General features: G+C 42.5%; 1 protein-coding gene across 1 annotated transcript in view; it reads left to right on the forward strand.

Annotated features, from left to right (window-relative positions):
• spred1 (sprouty related EVH1 domain containing 1) overlaps positions 1-18004 on the forward strand; it is a 32750-nt gene that overhangs the window by 7517 nt on the left and 7229 nt on the right. The window contains exons 2-4 of the mRNA XM_078277279.1: positions 6753-7035; positions 12603-12771; positions 16730-16776. Of these exons, the coding sequence (XP_078133405.1) occupies positions 6753-7035; positions 12603-12771; positions 16730-16776 (499 nt within the window). The remainder of the gene's footprint in view (positions 1-6752; positions 7036-12602; positions 12772-16729; positions 16777-18004) is intronic.

Genomic DNA, 18004 nt, shown 5'->3' on the forward strand with positions numbered 1-18004 from the left:
GTTTGGTGGTTTATCCTCCGAAGTTGTGCCTGAGATGTATTGATGGTCTCTCCCCCCCCAGGGACTACTCTTACATCAAAGAAGACCAGAGACGCAGCAGTTGAAATTTGCGGTTCCCCTTTTTTCTTTTTGGTAATAGCAAGCGCAAGGTTTTAATTTTCCAAATGCTTGCGGTTCAAATTAAGATCATCTCAATATGTGGCTTTGATTGATGTTTGAGAATAGTTTTTTGGCATTTGATACACATATGGGATCGTTGTGATTTATAGTGCCACTGCGCAGCGGCACCTAGAACATTGTTGTTGGGGTTGCAGGCCCAATCCAGTAATAGAGGGGTTGGTTAGAAAATCAATGTTAGAAACGCTGTCTGAGTGAGCGGTTTTGACATTCATTTGCTGTTTTAGGTTTGGGCTTCAGGCTCATTTGACCCACTAACTGCTGTCTGTGACAAATGCTTCAGAAGCGACTATGATCCGTTCATTTGCTGTCATATTAGGTGGTATTTCTGTAAAGGGTTGGTGGTAAATTTGAAGTGTAGATTCGCTGTGTGGTGCAGCAGCAGCAGAGTAGGCTTGTTCTGTTTTTTTTTTTTCTTTCCTGAGTCAGTTGGTAGCTGGGCTGAATGTTCTTGTGAGGGAGATGACTCACCAGCAGCCTGAGGTGTTGAGAAGAGATAGGGAAAATTTCTCTTTCACTTCTCTTTCTATAGCCAACGTATTAGTTTTCACTGCAGCTAATGTAGCAGGCTTATGATGCTGGCTGCCTGTTGGTGCTTCTGTAGGCATTGTCCCATTATTTGTTCTGTTTTATTAATGGCTAACAGACAGCCCCTTCAAAAGTGTCTTGTTCTGGCCTTATGTCATAATTTGCACAGCATCCATGTTGGGTCATGTTGGTGTTTGTTTTGAGTATGTCCGTGCCCTTGAGTTTGCCACTGGTTATTTAGGGGTATTGAACCGTGGCTAATTGGCCAGCAAGTTTGCACCGTTCAGATTAGATGCACTGCTGGAATCGACGGTCGAGTCCCAGATTGCATGTTATTTATTTCTTCAATGAGGCGTGATCACAGTGAAGGAAACTGCACCACTTTATCCTCCTACAACTTAAGCTCCAAGTTGCCATTTGTTACTCTAGATTTTAGTTTGTGATGGATTACATTTTTATAAATTCTTGACTGCATTCAAATATTACATATTTTTCTGCTACATTATATCTGCAAGCGTTGGACACGTGTTGATCTTTGGGGAAGTTGATCAACACTGAATACATAGACTTCTTGTATTTTAGGCTAAAGCTGTTAAGGAAATGTAAAAGTAGCATCTTTTCTCTAAGATAACAGCTATTGAAGATAGCCACACAGTCAAGTAAATATAGATAATGAGTCACACCCAGAGTAGCTTTTTACACCATCTTCCGTTCCCGCCTCTACTTTCCTAGTGATTGCTTTCCTTTTGGAGGATAATCTATAGAATCGGATTGGGATAAGAAGCTTGTGTTTATTTTCCCAATGATATTTTAATGACCCCCCCTCAAAAGTCCTACAAACCAAAGTGGTCTAGTGGAGCTTGACCGAGCTTGACAGTCTTCCTCCGGTTTTGATACAGGGGAGAGATGGAGAGGAAAAGGGGCGATGGAAAAAAAGAGGTGGAGGGGGCTTTTCTCCTCTTTTCTGATGCTAATGAAAGGAGGAATGGTTTTCCAGCTTTTAGCTTGCAGAGTGTGTCTCCCCTGCAGCATGCTCCGCTGCCTGGACATTGTGGGAGGACAAAACTCCAGGCCCGGGATCCAATAACGTGAAATTTCAGCAGAGAAGCGGCCATTGTGTAGAGAGAGGCAGCCGGGGAGGGGTTGGGTAGAAGGGGGAGACGGAGCGGAGGAAAGGGAGGGTGACTTGGCGAGCACCCAGGGCTCAGGCCACATCCTTTCTCTCTCTCCTCTCCTCCTCTACTCCTCCTCTTCCTTCTCCTCCTTTGCTTCTTCTCCCCCTCCTGTCTTTCTTTCAATACCCCCCTCATCCCCCTGCCCTCCCCCTCCCCTCCACCACTCCCCTCTGGGGTGGGAAGCCCAAGGCTGAGACAGGAGCAAAGCATGATGGCATGCTGGAGCCCAGTGAGCCTGGGCCGGAGCAGCAGACAAACGGCCACTTTGTCAACTTAGGAAATGGTTGTCCCAGGATCCCCCTTCTCCACCACACACTGGAGCAGCCGGCCGCGAGGCCCAGGCCTGCCTGGTCTGCACGCGCTCCACCATCACGCCTTCTCTTCTCTTCTCTTCTCTTCTCACATTGAATGTCAAGTGGAAGCTGAATTCTAATTTAAATTAGTTTTGAAACAGTAAGATACAGTTAATTGTCTTACTATACATATTATATTATTTAGATGCCATAAAAGTCTATGCACATCCTATTTGTGAATAGAAAAAGTCGATTAAAATGTGGGTGGGAGCTGTTGACTGTCACCTTGGTCTCCACCCTGTTCCCATCCACAGCCGCCTCCTCCTCCTCTTCCTACAGTCCTCTGTTACCCTCTCACCCCTCCCTCTGTTTTTCTCTCCTGCTTTTGGTCGGAAATGAAGTCAGTCATCCAGCAGAATAACTTGGAATAATTTGGAATGGGGGGGCTCCTTTCTCTCTATCCCCCCCCCCCTCTCCCCAGGCCAGCTGATCTGCTTCCGCTCTCAATTGTGTGTCCAGTCGACTGTGTGCTCCCAGCAAGGGGCGTGGAGGCCAGCCTTTGTGTCCCCCATCCCACTCTGAACTGTGTGTGTGTGTGTGTGTGTGTGTGTGTGTGTGTGTGTGTGTGTGTGTGTTGCAGCAGGTTGCACTCAAATATACTTTTGGACCACTTACTGTTTTTACCATAAGAAAGAAAAGATTTTTTATATGAGGGAGAAAAAAAGGAAGCGGATGGAACGTTTTCATTTCCCTGTTTTTGTGGGAAATGGATCTAGCTGGTTTGTTGTCGGTTGAGTTGAGTTGGTGGTCTGCATGTTTCAGAAGTCTACTTTAGAGTTTCCATTTGAATTATTGACCATTTAACTTCAGTATTAGTTAGTTTTAGGTATTTGTCTTATTCCTAAAACGAGGTTGACACGGGTGTTTTTTTGAAGCTAGATGCAAAAATGTGCGTATACACAGTCCACTTCACTTCCTCTCTGGGCCCAGCCCCCCTCCCTGTGAGTGTCATGGTTGCTGGCATGTGTGTGATGGTAGGTCTGAAGGGTCAGGCCCTGGTCATTGTGCCCTGGTCATGGCTGAGCGACACCACCGCCTGCCTTCTGTTCACCCCAGGGACCCCCTGCCTGACTGAATGCCCCTCCTGCACCCATCATCCTTTATTGGGGGCCATAGAGGGGTGTGACAGCGGCAGTATTTCCCTCATTTACTGCCTGTTATACTGCTCAAAAATGCATTTTTCCCGTCTTGTGTAAGGTTAAGCACTACTTCTGTGGCGCTGTTATGAGGTGTAACCAGAAAGGCTGTTGCTGGAAGGTTGCAAGGGGAAGTTAGTCGTGTTTGTGTTTTTCTGTCAGTCTCCCACAACCAGTTACTGTTTAAGCTTGAGGGCAGCACGTGAGAGAGAAAACAGACAGTTGTGATATGAGTGCATTTAGGTTGATAAGTGATTCATAATGTTGGTTATTCGATTCATTCTGTCAGTCTGTTATTGTCCAGCCCTACTCTGCGTTATTATTTGCTCATGTTTGATTGGCAGAATAGTTTGAATTATGAAGATTATAATAACAAGTAAAAGACTTCCAGTGTTGTCCCCTGCTGTTTACACCGTGACTGACGAAGCTTGCTAAGAATGTAGACAGATTGGCAAGGCCTCAACTTTGAACAGTCAGTAGTAGTATACACAGCTCTACCAGATTTAATATGATTGAAGGATTTGATAGCCATTCAGTCTAACCGAAGAATTGTTTGGATGTATTGATTTGTGAGGACTTATGGGAAGGTCAAAATGAGGAAACATAATCAAGGATAATATAAAGAGTATTAATAAATTAGAAGTATACCATGATATATACAGTCAGCTGCTTGCGATTAGATATATTTGTCATTTTACAAACGTGTATTTCTCTAACGACAGATGCATGCCAAACTACTTTGCACTCCTTACCTCTTTTCTACCTTTTTAAAAGAAATCAATGTGCTTGCAACTTGGTATATAAAAATGTACCAGCAAGTCAGCTAAGCTTTGGTCGCTACTTACCAACAAACTAAAATGTAATTCTTCTCGACCCATATTCCAAATATTTAATATCAAATTTGATAGATTCAGTTCCCAAAAGAAGTGACTGAAAATGAAGGTTTGTCTAAACTTTAAACCTATTTGAAATAACAATTGTTTTTGGCCATGGTGGGACAGCGGAAACAAGCTTTTAACACAACATTGACATATCGTCACCTTTTAATTTGGTATGGTGAACTTGTTAGCAGACATCTGCTTATTTACACATCCAGCAGTTACGGAGCAACACTATCATTCATTTGGAGTCATGTTTCTGGCCACCTGATGAATGTAAGTCCAATATTCACTCTCTTTTAGCTCTATTTCCTGGTCTCTCCTGAGGGAAATATCTGGCTCTTCAGCTGCTAAATGCTTCACTACGTTCACCGGCTAGCCACTAACTGTATCTGTCTGGCGTTTGGTGCTGAGCAAGTAGTATATAGTGGGTTTATCAGAGCTTTTTTGCTAAAAAAAAATAACAATAACTGTGGCTAAAAAGGACACCAGAAACAGTGTGTTTGTGTTGTGACTATTGTGTCTGAGTAGACCAGAATTGGCCTGAATTTTTCCGTTTTGTCGGTTGGTTTATTTTTTAGTCATCCATATTTATCATACTCATCAATCCTTTGAAAGAACTTTGGTCAACTATTACCAGGTGCCAGGATATCAAAGCTTTCACATGAAGAAAAAAAAATAGCTTCAGATTTAATGCTCACTGGCTCTTGCATTAATTACTAACCAATAACCTGGGCACTGAGGTTTTCCAAGGGTGTGGAAGGCAGGAGGGCAAAGGTTAGCACTATGGAGTAGGCCATGATTTAGAGACAGTAAGGGGGAGGACACAGCTGTTCTTCTTTTAGAGCAGTAGCTACTAGGTAACTGTGTTGTCAGTTAGTGACATTTCTCTCCCTTAATCGCTGTTTCATATTTGGCCACTATCAGAAGAAATTCTTCAGGAAATGTTTCAGACCCCGTGAAGACATCTTCATTGGTCAACCCGGACGTCGGCCAGAGAACAATGTGTCACAGGAAGACATCCGGCAGTCACATTCTTCCCTCTCTTAGCGGGTTTCTGTCAGCTCTTAGATCTTCCCCAGCCTTTAATATGTTACCAGGAGTTTCTGCGAAATGCTGCCCTCAGCACACCCTGACCTTTGTCATTTCCGGTGGCCCAATGCAGTCCGTGTTATCTAATCATGGAAACATCTGACTCTAAGTGAAGGGACAGAGAGGCAAAGGAGGTTGGGAGGGAGAGAAAATGGAATTAGGGAAAAATAGATGTAGAATTGATAAATTAATTGGCAGAATTAAAGTATGGCGTGACACATTCTGCTGATATGCTGGGACCAATATGGTCCTTTCTTTACTGCATACTTTTTATATTAGGATTATTATACTAGATGACAGTTCAGCCTTTTTTCCAGTTTGTGGCTGTTTGATAATGCATGGGTTTATGTTGCTGTATGTCTGGAAAAACCTGAAACTTTATGCATTTTTGTACACCCCGCCTCATGTTACCTGTGTACTAACCTCTGAAACTAAAAGCCTTTTATAATACAGTGAATAATCCTGCATCTAAAAAAACACATTTGGGCTTTTTATTAGTATGTCTTCCTTCAGTTACGTAGTTATTTATTATACATGATTGAACGTGATTCAAAGCCTTTGTAGGTGACATGAGAAAGCTAAGTGAGACAACAGCAGCATCATCGGAAATATGAAAGGAAAGAGGTTCATGTGAGTTGAAGCCCCTGTCATGTGTTGTCTAGTTTGAAACCACCTGCTTTTGGAGGAAAGGTTGGAAATCAGCTGCAGCCAAAGTAAAGCCTGAACTTGGCCACATGGTCAGTCACCCTCCTGCCGGGGTTAAACATACACTGACAGCTTCAGACTTTAGAAATCTAAGCCTTTAGTCGGTTATGTAATGCACTAAACCTAAAATATACATTTAATCCAAAAGTTGAATCCTTGCCTTTGCTCCTTCTCATTCTATTTTTAGTTTTGTTGCAAATTTTAGGCAAGCTTGTTGCTAGTAAAAGCCTCTGACACTACCCAGATTTCCCCGTAATTTCATTTAGTTTTATGTAATCTCAGTATCAGAGTAGTCGTGTGTGATGTGGCATGTGGGGAACTCTTTAAACCCTCAAATTGTTGGACAAATGTGATGTAGACATGTTATGCTCATCTCCTCGCTTTATCTTATCTGTGTGTTTATGGTGTGTTCCTCGCTACACGTTCACTAACCATTTTGTGTAGGCTATGTATACTGTAATACGACTTGTTTATGCTGCGGTTGAACTGAATTATGTGGGCTGATATTTCATGCTGTGTACTTTTGATGATGTTTTGAAATAAAATGGTCACCAAAAGAAGGCCCTCAAGGAAAAAGCTCCCAGAAATGTTTGAATGCTGATTAGTACTGATGATGTTCACTAAAAGCATTGTTTTTCCTTCCGCTCTTGCCCTCTCTTCTTATTCCTTCCACCCTCCTCGTCATCCTCCCTTTCCTCTCCTTCACAGTGACAGTTATGCGCGTGTGAGAGCAGTGGTCATGACTCGGGATGACTCCAGTGGTGGGTGGCTTCCCCTGGGGGGCGGAGGCCTTAGCTGTGTCACCGTCTATAAGGTCAGCCAGGCGGAGGACAGCGGCAGCACCCACAGTGGAGGGAGCGAAGGAAGCAGCAGCAACCTCAGCCCCTGTAGCTCCAGTCCTAGTCCTAGTCCCAGTCCCAGCCCCAGCCCCAGTCCCAGCCCCACCGCTGTGGAATTTCACATCAAGGGCGAGAGGCTCAAAGACAAATTGGTAAGGGAACCTCAAGCTCATAATGTGACAATGTATTAGGTTATGCTACGCTGCATACATTCATATTAATAGGATACGGGTAACTAGGTAGTTGATGTGTTCACATTTGGTTATTTAGTCATTTCCTCTCTTTCACGCACATTCAGGTGCACCAGCCATGGATGAGATCTCCCTGTGCTCCCCTTTCCCAGACTCCCTTCTCTCTGTCTCACTCATTCACACACTCACACACACACACACACACACACACACACACACACACACACACACACACACACACAGGAAGTGGTTATTTGGCTGTCCTCCATGGCGCAGGTATCTGAAAATAGGAGCGAACTGCGTGATGCTGTGATGCATGATGATATCATCAGGGAGAAGGGCAGATTACTCAGGAGAAGAGAATGTGGGATGAGGGATGTGGGAACGCACAAAGAGTTTGGAAGGGACTTAAATGATGGAATAGGGGCTGGAAATTCACACTCACACCGGTTTTGCATGAGTACACAAGTATTTGCCTACCTTTTTATGAGCATTTCCTTTTTCCCTTATTTTTTATGTAAAGACTGTATGTGTCAGTAAATAAGGCCAGGAAAATATGTTCTGGTTATTCTCACAGTAAAAAAAAAAGGAATCCCAAATGTCCCCGTGTGTAAAGCACTCTATAGATAATATAGTTAAACTATGAGAAAGGAAGGCTTTTAGACATGCCATGTGGCCTGACACACTGACTATGTTTTATAAACAGTTAATAAAAAAATAAAGCCATTTCAAAATGTATGTAGAAAGATTCTGGTTACATTCAAAAAGCAGGGACTTTGTGGTATTGCTGCAATTAACAATTATTTTCATTTTCTAGTCAGAAAATGCTAAAGAAAAATGCCCCAACACAATTCCAGAGCCCAAGGTGACATAAACCCATGGCTTGTTTGACTGACCAACAGTCAAAAACCCAGTGATATTTACTTAATTATCATATAAGACAAAAACAACCCCAAAAAAAACACATCCTCACATCTGAGAAGCTGAAACCAGCAAATGTTTGGAATTTTGCTTGAAATTGTCTGTCAAAGAGCGAACTCATTAACCAACTACTCATTTCAGCTGGAAAGTCTTTAAAAGTCTACAAAGTAAGCATTACCAATGCAATGCATTGCAGGATTTCCTTCCAAACTCTTTGCAGTCACTGAATTTGTATATGGACGCAGCAGGGTCTGTAGCAACACAATATAATAGGCCGATTTTAATTCAACAAAATAACAAATAAAAATCAATATAAGATTATATTTCTGCCTCAACAACATTTATGGAATAAAACTAATAATTAACTTTTGCATGCACAATGTCAGTAGTTGCAGTTAAACCAGCAGTACAGGGCTTCATTCACAGAATGTAAAATGTCCTACAGCAGTGAAGCATGTGGAGCTTACTCATTACTAATGTCTACTCACTAACATCAGGGTTTTCCCTGCCATTATAAGGTTTAGGTGCAGCACCCGAGCCGTTTTGGGCAGCACCTAAGCCGAATGAATGTAACTAAAAGACTTTTTTTTCAGATTTAATGACTGTAGTTGTACTTCTTTAGCAAGTTTTGTCTTTAAGCTTTTTTTTGAGTGTTATTTATATATGATCTGCCCTAGCTTTTCCAACATTTTAGACACAGATATGTTAATAATAATGATCCAAAATGCTGTGGAAAAAGAGACGCAAAACTACCACAAAGGGAAGCAAACTGACTACAAAGAGACGCCAAATGACCAGAGACCCAAAACAACCCCAAAGAAAACAGAAATGACCAAAAAGAGACACAAAATGTATAGGAAAATTGCTTTTTTTTAAAAAAAATTTTATTATTATTATTATTGAAAAACGTAAAAGAAATTTGGAGGAAGGACGCCTAAACCCCTTGACAAATACGGGCACCTAAGTCTTCCACAAACTGAAGGAAAACACTGAACATGTTAAATAATTTGATTTTTCAACACATTTTTTTGGCACCATGTATAACACGTGCACATACAAGCACATAACCTGCAAAGTGCATGGCCATTCTGGATCCTCACTAGTAACAATGAGGCTCGAAAAGATCAAGTTGTACGTTGTAGTTCTAATCCTTATGGCGTTTGCTGTAAAGCTCATGATCTTCTTGTCACTGACTCATTCTGTGTTGTAGATCTAAAACAGATCCAGTAGATCTGGGATAATCCTGGTCTGTGGTAATGAGAGTGTAAATTTGTGTGTGTGTGTGTGTGTGTATGTGTGAGTGTGAGTGTGAGTGAGAGAGAGAGAGAGAGAGAGAGAGAGAGAATGAACTGTCAGGAGCCTGACGAGGCCACCTTGATGCTCAGAGTCTGGTGGCTTCTGGCGATCAGACATAAGAGGCTTGTTGCAGCAGGGCATCTAAATCACCTTTTTTATCTTCTTTGACTGAACACATTTATGTGTGTTTTGTGTTTACGGCGTGCTTGTGTTTTGTGCGTTGCTATCCAAGTGTGTGTGTGGCACAGGAAAGGGTGTGACGGGAATGCTGTTGTTCAGACAGCGAATAGACATGGCTCAGAGACCCCGGCAACTGTTCTCTGATGTGGGAAAAACACCCCTATCACCGCCAGAGTCTACCTCCAGCCACCACAACAAACACCCAGCCATATGTTGGTCTGTCGGGATGCCACCCAGTGATATGGTGTTGGCGTCAACCACAGCGCTACCGACAGTCTGAGGGCATCGCAAGAGGAGAGACAGAGTGAAGAGTCCATGAAAAAAACAACAGCAACAGAAAAAACCACATAAGAATATGTTAGCCATTGTCGGAAAAAAATGCAGGGCAATATCAGTACTTGTTACCACAGTATTGTCTAAAACAGTAACGTCAGTGTTTTGATTTCAGAGGTAAATGAAAGACCGTAATTATATTGTATGAGTGATGTTGAAAACAGGAAAAAAAGGGGAAGGAATATCCTCTGATGTTTAAAAGGCTGTTTGAGTTGTTATGTCTAAAACACAGAAAAGGAAATTGCTTCTTTTCAATGTATTTTTGTTGTTGTCTTAAGGGATATCATTTCAGTGTTTTAATTCAGCCAGAAATGGACAGAATCAAAAAAAGCACACTGACATCTCCCATCCCTGATAGGAACTTGAGCTACAGTAGATAGAGGAATACACAGATCTGAGATGCAGTTATTTTAAAATCACAAAGGCACGATTCTGGCTGGTTGAAATGAGGTGATTGGGCTGCATAAGATATGAGAGGAATCAGAGAAAGAGATGTGTGTAGTCAAAGAGCAGGAAACAGAGGTGGAGCCAGATAGACGGGAGACGGAGGAGGTAGAGGGGATCTGTCTATAAGCGCAGTGATGCGGCACAGAGTGTACTGGTGATGACTCAGCTGGCTCTCCATATAGCTACCAATCACTCTCTGCCCTGCCCCCCCCTTCTCTCTCTCTCTCTCTCTCTCTCTCTCTCTCTCTCTCTCTCTCTCTCTCTCTCTCTCTCTCTCTCTCTCTCTCTCTCTCTCTCTCTCTCTCTCTCTCTCTCTCTCTCTCTCTCGCCCCCTCCCTCCTTCCCTCCTTCCTTCACTCTGATTCTCTTAAAAACTACAGATCTAATTGGTTGATGATTACTTACCATACTGGCTCTCGCATTATGACAAATCTCTGGCAAAGCTCTCACCTCGCTTCCTGACGTTCATCGTCTGACTACCTCTGATTGATACAGCTGTGGATGTGGTGTAGTCCAGGCTTAAATAAAAAGCTTTGCCTTCGGGCAAGGCCCCACTCCATACAGTTGTTAACCTTGCCATTTGATTGTTTTGACTTATCTTTGTTAGCAAAAGGGGCTTTTCTTTGGTCAATGGAAAAATGTGTATCAATTTCAACCAAAGGCTCTTACAAAGCATTCAAAACGTAGTTGCATGCCATCTTTCATACTTTTATATCAATATTTCTGATACACCACAGCAAATTGTTTTTATATGCTCAAAACATAACACTGTTTTATTCCAAGACAGTTACAATTCTAATTTTCAAGCATTGTTATTGAGACATCTTGAAATGATTATTACAATTCTGATGGCGGTATTCGTACATTGAAGCCTGATTTCTCCCACTTGGTTTCTTATATGCATGTAAACGTTAGTCTCTCTCCCCTATTTCCGCTCTCACGTTATCTCTTCACTACTCTCTGCACGTCTCACCTCCATCTGTCTCTGTCTCCGTCCCTCTCCTCCTCTGTTCCGTTTCTGTCTGGGTGGCTCCTCCTCCTCTCTTTTCTCTGAGCACAGTGTGGAATGCGGTGTTAAGTATCCTGTCCTTCCATGCAACTGCGATACTTCCTCCTCTGTCGAACTTGCTGTGCGCTCACCTTACCCGCTCCGGCTCCATTCAGTCTCGCCTCCACAATCAGCCCCAGAGGCCCACCCCTACCCCCCCCCCACCCAATCCTCCTCACTTCCATCCCTCTCTTCTTTCTTTCCTTCATCCACTGGCTCTGGGTAAACACACAGGCTTAACCTTTGCCCCTGCTTTTCTTGGGGAGGAATGTAGGCAACAGTGACATGAGGACAGATTTTGTGAGACGCATCTTCCACATACAGAAAAATGATGTTGCGGTACACTTGCAACGAGTGTAAAAAGCATCTCTCGCTCAGACATTCACAATGAAATGTAGACTTGTGTGCACCGTCTCACACACACATATCACTAACCTCTCGTACAGCTGCCACGTATATCAGCCTCTTAAAGCGTGCATGTTGACTGTTGTCCAGATCGACAGGGAACGGTGCCATCTGCTTTCACTAGACGAGTATTGGTTTGTGACCGTTATCCTCTGACAAGGCATTTGCACAGATGCACAGTGTAGCACTTGGGTCATTGAGCTTTTCATCACACCAGCTCCTGTGCTCACGCATTCTCTCACGCAGATCACCATGCGCACGCTTACACATTCACACCCCATTAAGCCACCTTTCGTGCACGTCGGTAAAAAACCTCAAAGACTGTAATGGCCGTCTCTCATTTCATTTAATCTGCCTAGAGGAAGGCCGGGAGGCAGCCCAGTAGCCCTGATTAATAATAGGCTTTGGAAACACAGTCTCTCTCTGCCACACATTTGGGCTGCCTGGCTCCAAAACATACTCCCCCCCCACCCCCTTTTGCCACCACCGCTGCTCTTCAACTTTATCATCATCTGTAATGAAGAACCCACCATTTAGTATGTGTTTTACAAATTATCCAAAGAGGTATGTGAAATTATTGGGTTTAGGATGATGTATTTTTTTTTCGTTTTCTATTTTAAAAACTCTGGAGTTATGTGTAGTTCCAGATGCAGGCCTCTACTCTCAATCTCTTTCACTCTATTCCCTTACTCAAGTTGCTGTGGAATGATTGAATGTGGCACATTTAAACAACTTAGGGTGAGGAGTAAGATGAAGGACTTACACGTGTGTTCCCCAGTGAGTTTCATCATTTTTTTACTTTTTTAAATGAGGCAGCTGCTAGTCTGCGTACTAACTTTAGCTTGACCAAATGTAGCTACAATGCCACTGAGCGCAAACTGTGTTTGTGTGTTTTCAGGTGGTGCTGGAGTGTGTCCTGCAGAAAGACGTAATATACAACAAGGTCAACCCCATCTTCCACCACTGGAGGATCAATGACAAGAAGTTTGGACTGACTTTCCAGAGCCCTGCTGACGCCCGTGCCTTTGACCGTGGGATACGTCGGGCCATTGAGGACATCAACCAAGGTGTGTGTGTGTGTGTGTTTTAACAGGTTGTTAATGGTGCATGCATGTGTGTGTCTTTGGAGTTTAAAAACAAAATACCAGTTTGAATGAATTCCCTTTGTGAGGTTGCACTATACTATGTGTGTTGGCCGCCATCCAATACGTGTAAAATGATACGGGTGTATGTGTATGAACATGGCATTCTTTCTGTTAGTGGGTGTCTACAGCCTGTAATCCTGCCTGTTTGTCATTGGCTTGTAATGGCTGACCTAGCATCTGTTCTAGGAGAGATGCATAGCGTTGATTAGCGTTGATGACTCCCCCCCCCCCACTGCTACCTGCTCACTCACCCAAGCATGACCCCTCCTGCGTTATCTTATCAGTGCCAGCTGCCCAGATAAACTCCCCATTTCCTGTAGAGACTGGCAAGGCAACACAGTGGGTGATATGTGGGGCTGGTGGGGGGGGGGTACACGGAATGGAATGGGTGGCAACTTGAGATAGGGGCAGAGCTTTAGTCAGAAGAAATTTGACCAGGTTGGGCTTTTGTGCTGCTAAAGTTTGAGGACTGGCTAGTCTAGTCTAAAAAAGGTAGGGGTTGGTCTGTCTGTGTTCAGGATGGCATTTATACATCTTTTTCTTTCAGGCTAAACTAGATATTACACTTGGGTAGAGCTGGGTCTCTGAGATTAGTTAGCAGCTTTGGGTCCTGATAAGCAATATTTTTCAGTACAGTGCCAGAGGTTGCAAAGTCATCCAATTAGCAGGAGAATCGCCAGCTCAGCAATCTGCCACCCAGCCCAATGTTACACAAGAGGCTGGCTGGCTGGCTGGCTGGCTGGCTGGCTGGCTGGCGAGCTATAATCTCCTTTACTCTCTAGACCTGGGAACCCTGGGGAGCATAGAGGAGGTACAGCAGAACATATCGTAAAGGCTTATCACTACGAGGCATCAGTCGCCTCTTGCCCACAAGCGCTTATCTGAGATTTGTACTTCCTGGGCACAAATCCACACATAGTCTAGGTAAAAGGTAAGCATGGGCAGTAGGGCTTGCTTTGCAAATAGCTCTGCCTGGGAATTTTTAATTGAAGATGATGATCAATCCAAAGAATTGTGGATAGTTTTAAACATACCGCTATATTATTGAAAGAATGGCAATGTTTTATCAGAGGTCAGGGCTGCTTGGTTGGTGTGAGATCTCAGCTAGCTGACTGTTTTTACTGTATTTAATAAATTACTAGTTGGACAACAAGCACCATGAATGTTTTTCACTATTTTCTTTTCATAAACCAAATGATTCATTGAGAAAATAATCTGAATGAAAATAGTTGAAACCCTAGTTCAGTTCACATAACAGGATGAGGGGAGGAAGGTTGAACATCGCTTACAGCTGGTCAGTGTGCTTAAACACATTCCCCTCACCTCACCTAGAGGCTGTACAGTGTCCGTCTGCTAGTAAATGCTTCAGCTATTTCCTGTGAATGTCAGCTACAGCAGATGATGCTCTCTCTCTCTCTCTCTCTCTCTCGTTCTTCTGTATTCCTGTTGCATCGTTTTGCTGCTGGACTGCTGCGTGAATGTGTGTGTGGGGGGGAGGCAGAGGGGGGGGAGAGAGAGAGAGAAAATATGTTTTGCCTGTGTGCACCCTGTTCTCCCAATACATCCATGGTGTGCACACGTGTATGTATCAGTCTTGCAGCCCTCTGTTGCCATGGCAACGCCGGGCACATGGCTCAGGCTGCTTCGCGGCCCAGCACTGCCAGAGTCGTGCTGCAGGAAGCCTCTTTCTCTGTGTAGTGAAGAAATGCACACACACACACACACACACACACACACACACACACACACACACACATATACCCAGTGAATCCTTCTGTCCTCTGTATAGCTATATTCCATCCCTAAATGCAGACAGACTGACTGATGCCTCAGTGCTTTAAATGAGGCTTCAGTGATCCTAATTAAGTAAACCTAAGTTGTACAAAGAATCTCTTGATGCCCTAGGTACAAACGGTTTTCCCTTCATCCCAGTGGACATGTTTTTTCTCTTCTTTTAAGTTTCTTTAACAGCGTTCTCTTCTATCATGAAAATCAAGAGCTAGGTTTGTTTTTTGTTTTTGTTTTTTTTTAGACATGTAGTAGTGTTGTGTGTTTACTAAGGCTGGTGTAAAATGACAATACTTGTCTGAATAGTAGAGCTGGGCAATAAATCAGTATTCTATTGCTATCGTGATATGAGACTAGATATCGTCTTAGATTTCGGATATCGTAATAAGACATAAGTGTTGTCTTTTCCTGGTTTTAAAGGCTGCATTACAGTAAAGTGATGTCGTTTTCTGAACTTACCAGACTATTCTGTTTTTATTATTTGCCTTTACCCACTTAGTCATTGTATCCATATATTGGTGATTATTTATCTAAAATCTCATTGTGTAAATATTTTGTGAAAGCACCAATAGTCAACACTACAATATTGTTGCGGTATCGATATCGAGGTATTTGGTCAAAAATATCTTGAGATTTGATTTTCTCTATATCGCCCAGCCCTACTGAATAGTAATAATTATAGTAAATGAATACTTACTTACTTAACTTAACCATGCAACTGGAATGCATAACACATCATACTGGCCTAAACCAATATCATTCACACTACTAATCATGCTAAAATGCTATCTATTTTTCAGATTATTCACTTAAAATGTCCTTTTACAGTTGAGTTGCTCTTAAACTTGCAACACATGTCGAAACAGATTTGGATGAACATGCATGTATACATTTTTGTTATTATATTATCATCTACATTTTTCTTCACTTTTGTTTCATTCATTACATCTCCAGCCATGCATGGCAGAGAAAACCAGAAAACCTTTAACTTGAAGTTTCCTAAATAATAGGACCAAAGATACATCATTGAGACAAATGACAGCAACTCCTAAGTTACACAAAAAGATAGTTAGGCATCGTTGTTGTTGTCTACACGTATGAACACAAAGAAAATCAGTACTTTGTTAAAATCACTTCAAATTCATCATTTTTAAAATCTGATGCTGTATTTAAATCAATACTTCTAGGTGGTTTCATTAACGTGCCTTCGATGTGAAACATATCACCACGCTTTATTAGTAGAAAAGGGTTTTACAAAACAGCATTTTGTGTAAAAAAATATCCTCGGGTTACACCATCCACACAGTTTTATTCTCTACAGTAATGAAAAGCTGTAACATGGTCAGCCTGAAACACAAGCTCTGACTCCAGCATCGGTAGACGAGGTGTTTTGGATGCGGAAATGTCACTTGGCGTTTCAGCCGAGGTTGGGGTTACATTATTCTAGACATGCATATTTCATTAACTTCTGTGTGCCCCACTGACACAAAGCAGCTTTCATTTCTCCATAAGGCTACAGTCAGAGCAAAGCAGAAGTCTTGTCCTGTTCTGGCCTGACAAGAAACAGTGATGTAAATCTGTTGGTTTAAATGTGCTTTGGAGAGGAAATGTCATCCATTGAGTGTGGAGTGGTTTCGATACATACAATATAAATTACACATATTCTTAGAACTGTAGCTGAGGTTTGAAAATAGTACAAGGAAGTGGAACACAGTTTCACTGGTGTTCTGTGGGGTTTTGCCCCCTAGTGGTTAAGTTCCAAAAACAAGTCTTTCCTTGTATTTGTCAACGAAATGTAGGTACTGCATCTAAGACACTAAAAAGTGCTATATATGTACGTGCTATTATACAGGCTTTGTAATGTACAAAAACCTGATGCTAGTCAATAATTCCATTGGTGACTGTGTGATGTTTTAATTATGGTATATACAGTATGCCACAGGCAATGCTGATAAATAGTGTAGTACTGTTGTAAGCCTTTAGTTGCTTATTTAACTGTAACAGTGCCTGTAAGCCTTATGGTTTAAGGGTATAACGTGATCAAGTCAGCCCTCTCACCTTTTTCCTCTGGGTTCTTTCTTCTCTCTTCCAGGTTGTCGGACATTTGGGGAAGGGGATACTCCCGAGGATGGACTACCGGTGAGTGAGAGGTTCTGGCTTAGAGTTTTAGTTATGAAGAATATATAATAATATTTAATATACATTTTATCTTGCTGACTTTGAGGAGCCTGGCTACCTATCGCACATTCACAAATGAAAAAAGAAACATGATTCTTTTTTTTATTAAGTATCTTTGTGTTAGTTTTATTACTCAACCCTCCCTCACTATTAAATAGGAGGCAAGTAATAGCTTGAACCTGAGCCATATGTTTGAGTCCTGATGCGTCCCACCCAGGCGCTGACACCTGCCTTTGTTTTCTAACAGTTGTTCTTGGAGATTTACAGGTGTTTAACCAGTGCCAGCCAGACCCTGAGGTGGAGCTGGGTGTTGGCCAGCAAATGTGCTAGGGCAGGCTTAGCTGTCTCTAACAATCTAACTTGGTAGCTGTCACTCATGTTACAATTGATGCAGATATAATAACGATTGCCTCAGGAGCTGGTTGTTCAAATGCAGCTCAGTGAAAATGCTCCGATTTCACTGTTCTTCAAACTGAATCTTCGTTGACAGGTTGAGAACTGTTAAGGGGCATTATGTTTAAGAGTTGTATATATTTGCCCTGTTCCTGGCATGTGGCACTCTATTGACCGTCAACATGTGTGGTTAGGAATGACGTGTTCTCGTTAGCAGGAGAAAGGCAACAGGTATATAGTTCAAGTCTACACACCCATGTTCATTTGTTTAAGATACCGGGCCTGTTACAGGAATGTCGGTCACCTGTTTTACTGATTGCAAAGTAGGTGAAAAGACATATCCGTAGGAGACAGGGCAATTCTTGTAATGCACACTTACGGCGAGTGACAAGAAGCCATCCAATGCATACAACAGTCCTGCAATAGGTGCTGCTACCTTTGTGAAATATAAAATGAATTACTTTTGCCACTGTTTTAGAGAGGTGTTGATTCAGGTCTTCTTTTCTACACTGTAGTTTGTGGTGTACACAATGGTACAGCTTTCAAAACGTACTAAATAATTGAGTCAAAACACAAAATAACCAAAATAGTAGCCTCAACAAGTATTTATGCATGGTGTTTCTAGTTTTTGCTGACTGTTTATTGAAAATGCCCCTCCAGTTTAACAAGCTTGAACTGGAGCTTTAACATCACACTGTACCTCCCATGACTTTTAGCACTTGTCAGAGGCTTGTTATCACCTTTGACCTGCCTAGTATCTTACATCCTGTATGATGTGGAATCGAGAAGGAGGGAG

Source organism: Sander vitreus, chromosome 20 (genome assembly GCF_031162955.1).
Source record: "Sander vitreus isolate 19-12246 chromosome 20, sanVit1, whole genome shotgun sequence".
Lineage (NCBI taxonomy): Eukaryota > Metazoa > Chordata > Actinopteri > Perciformes > Percidae > Sander > Sander vitreus.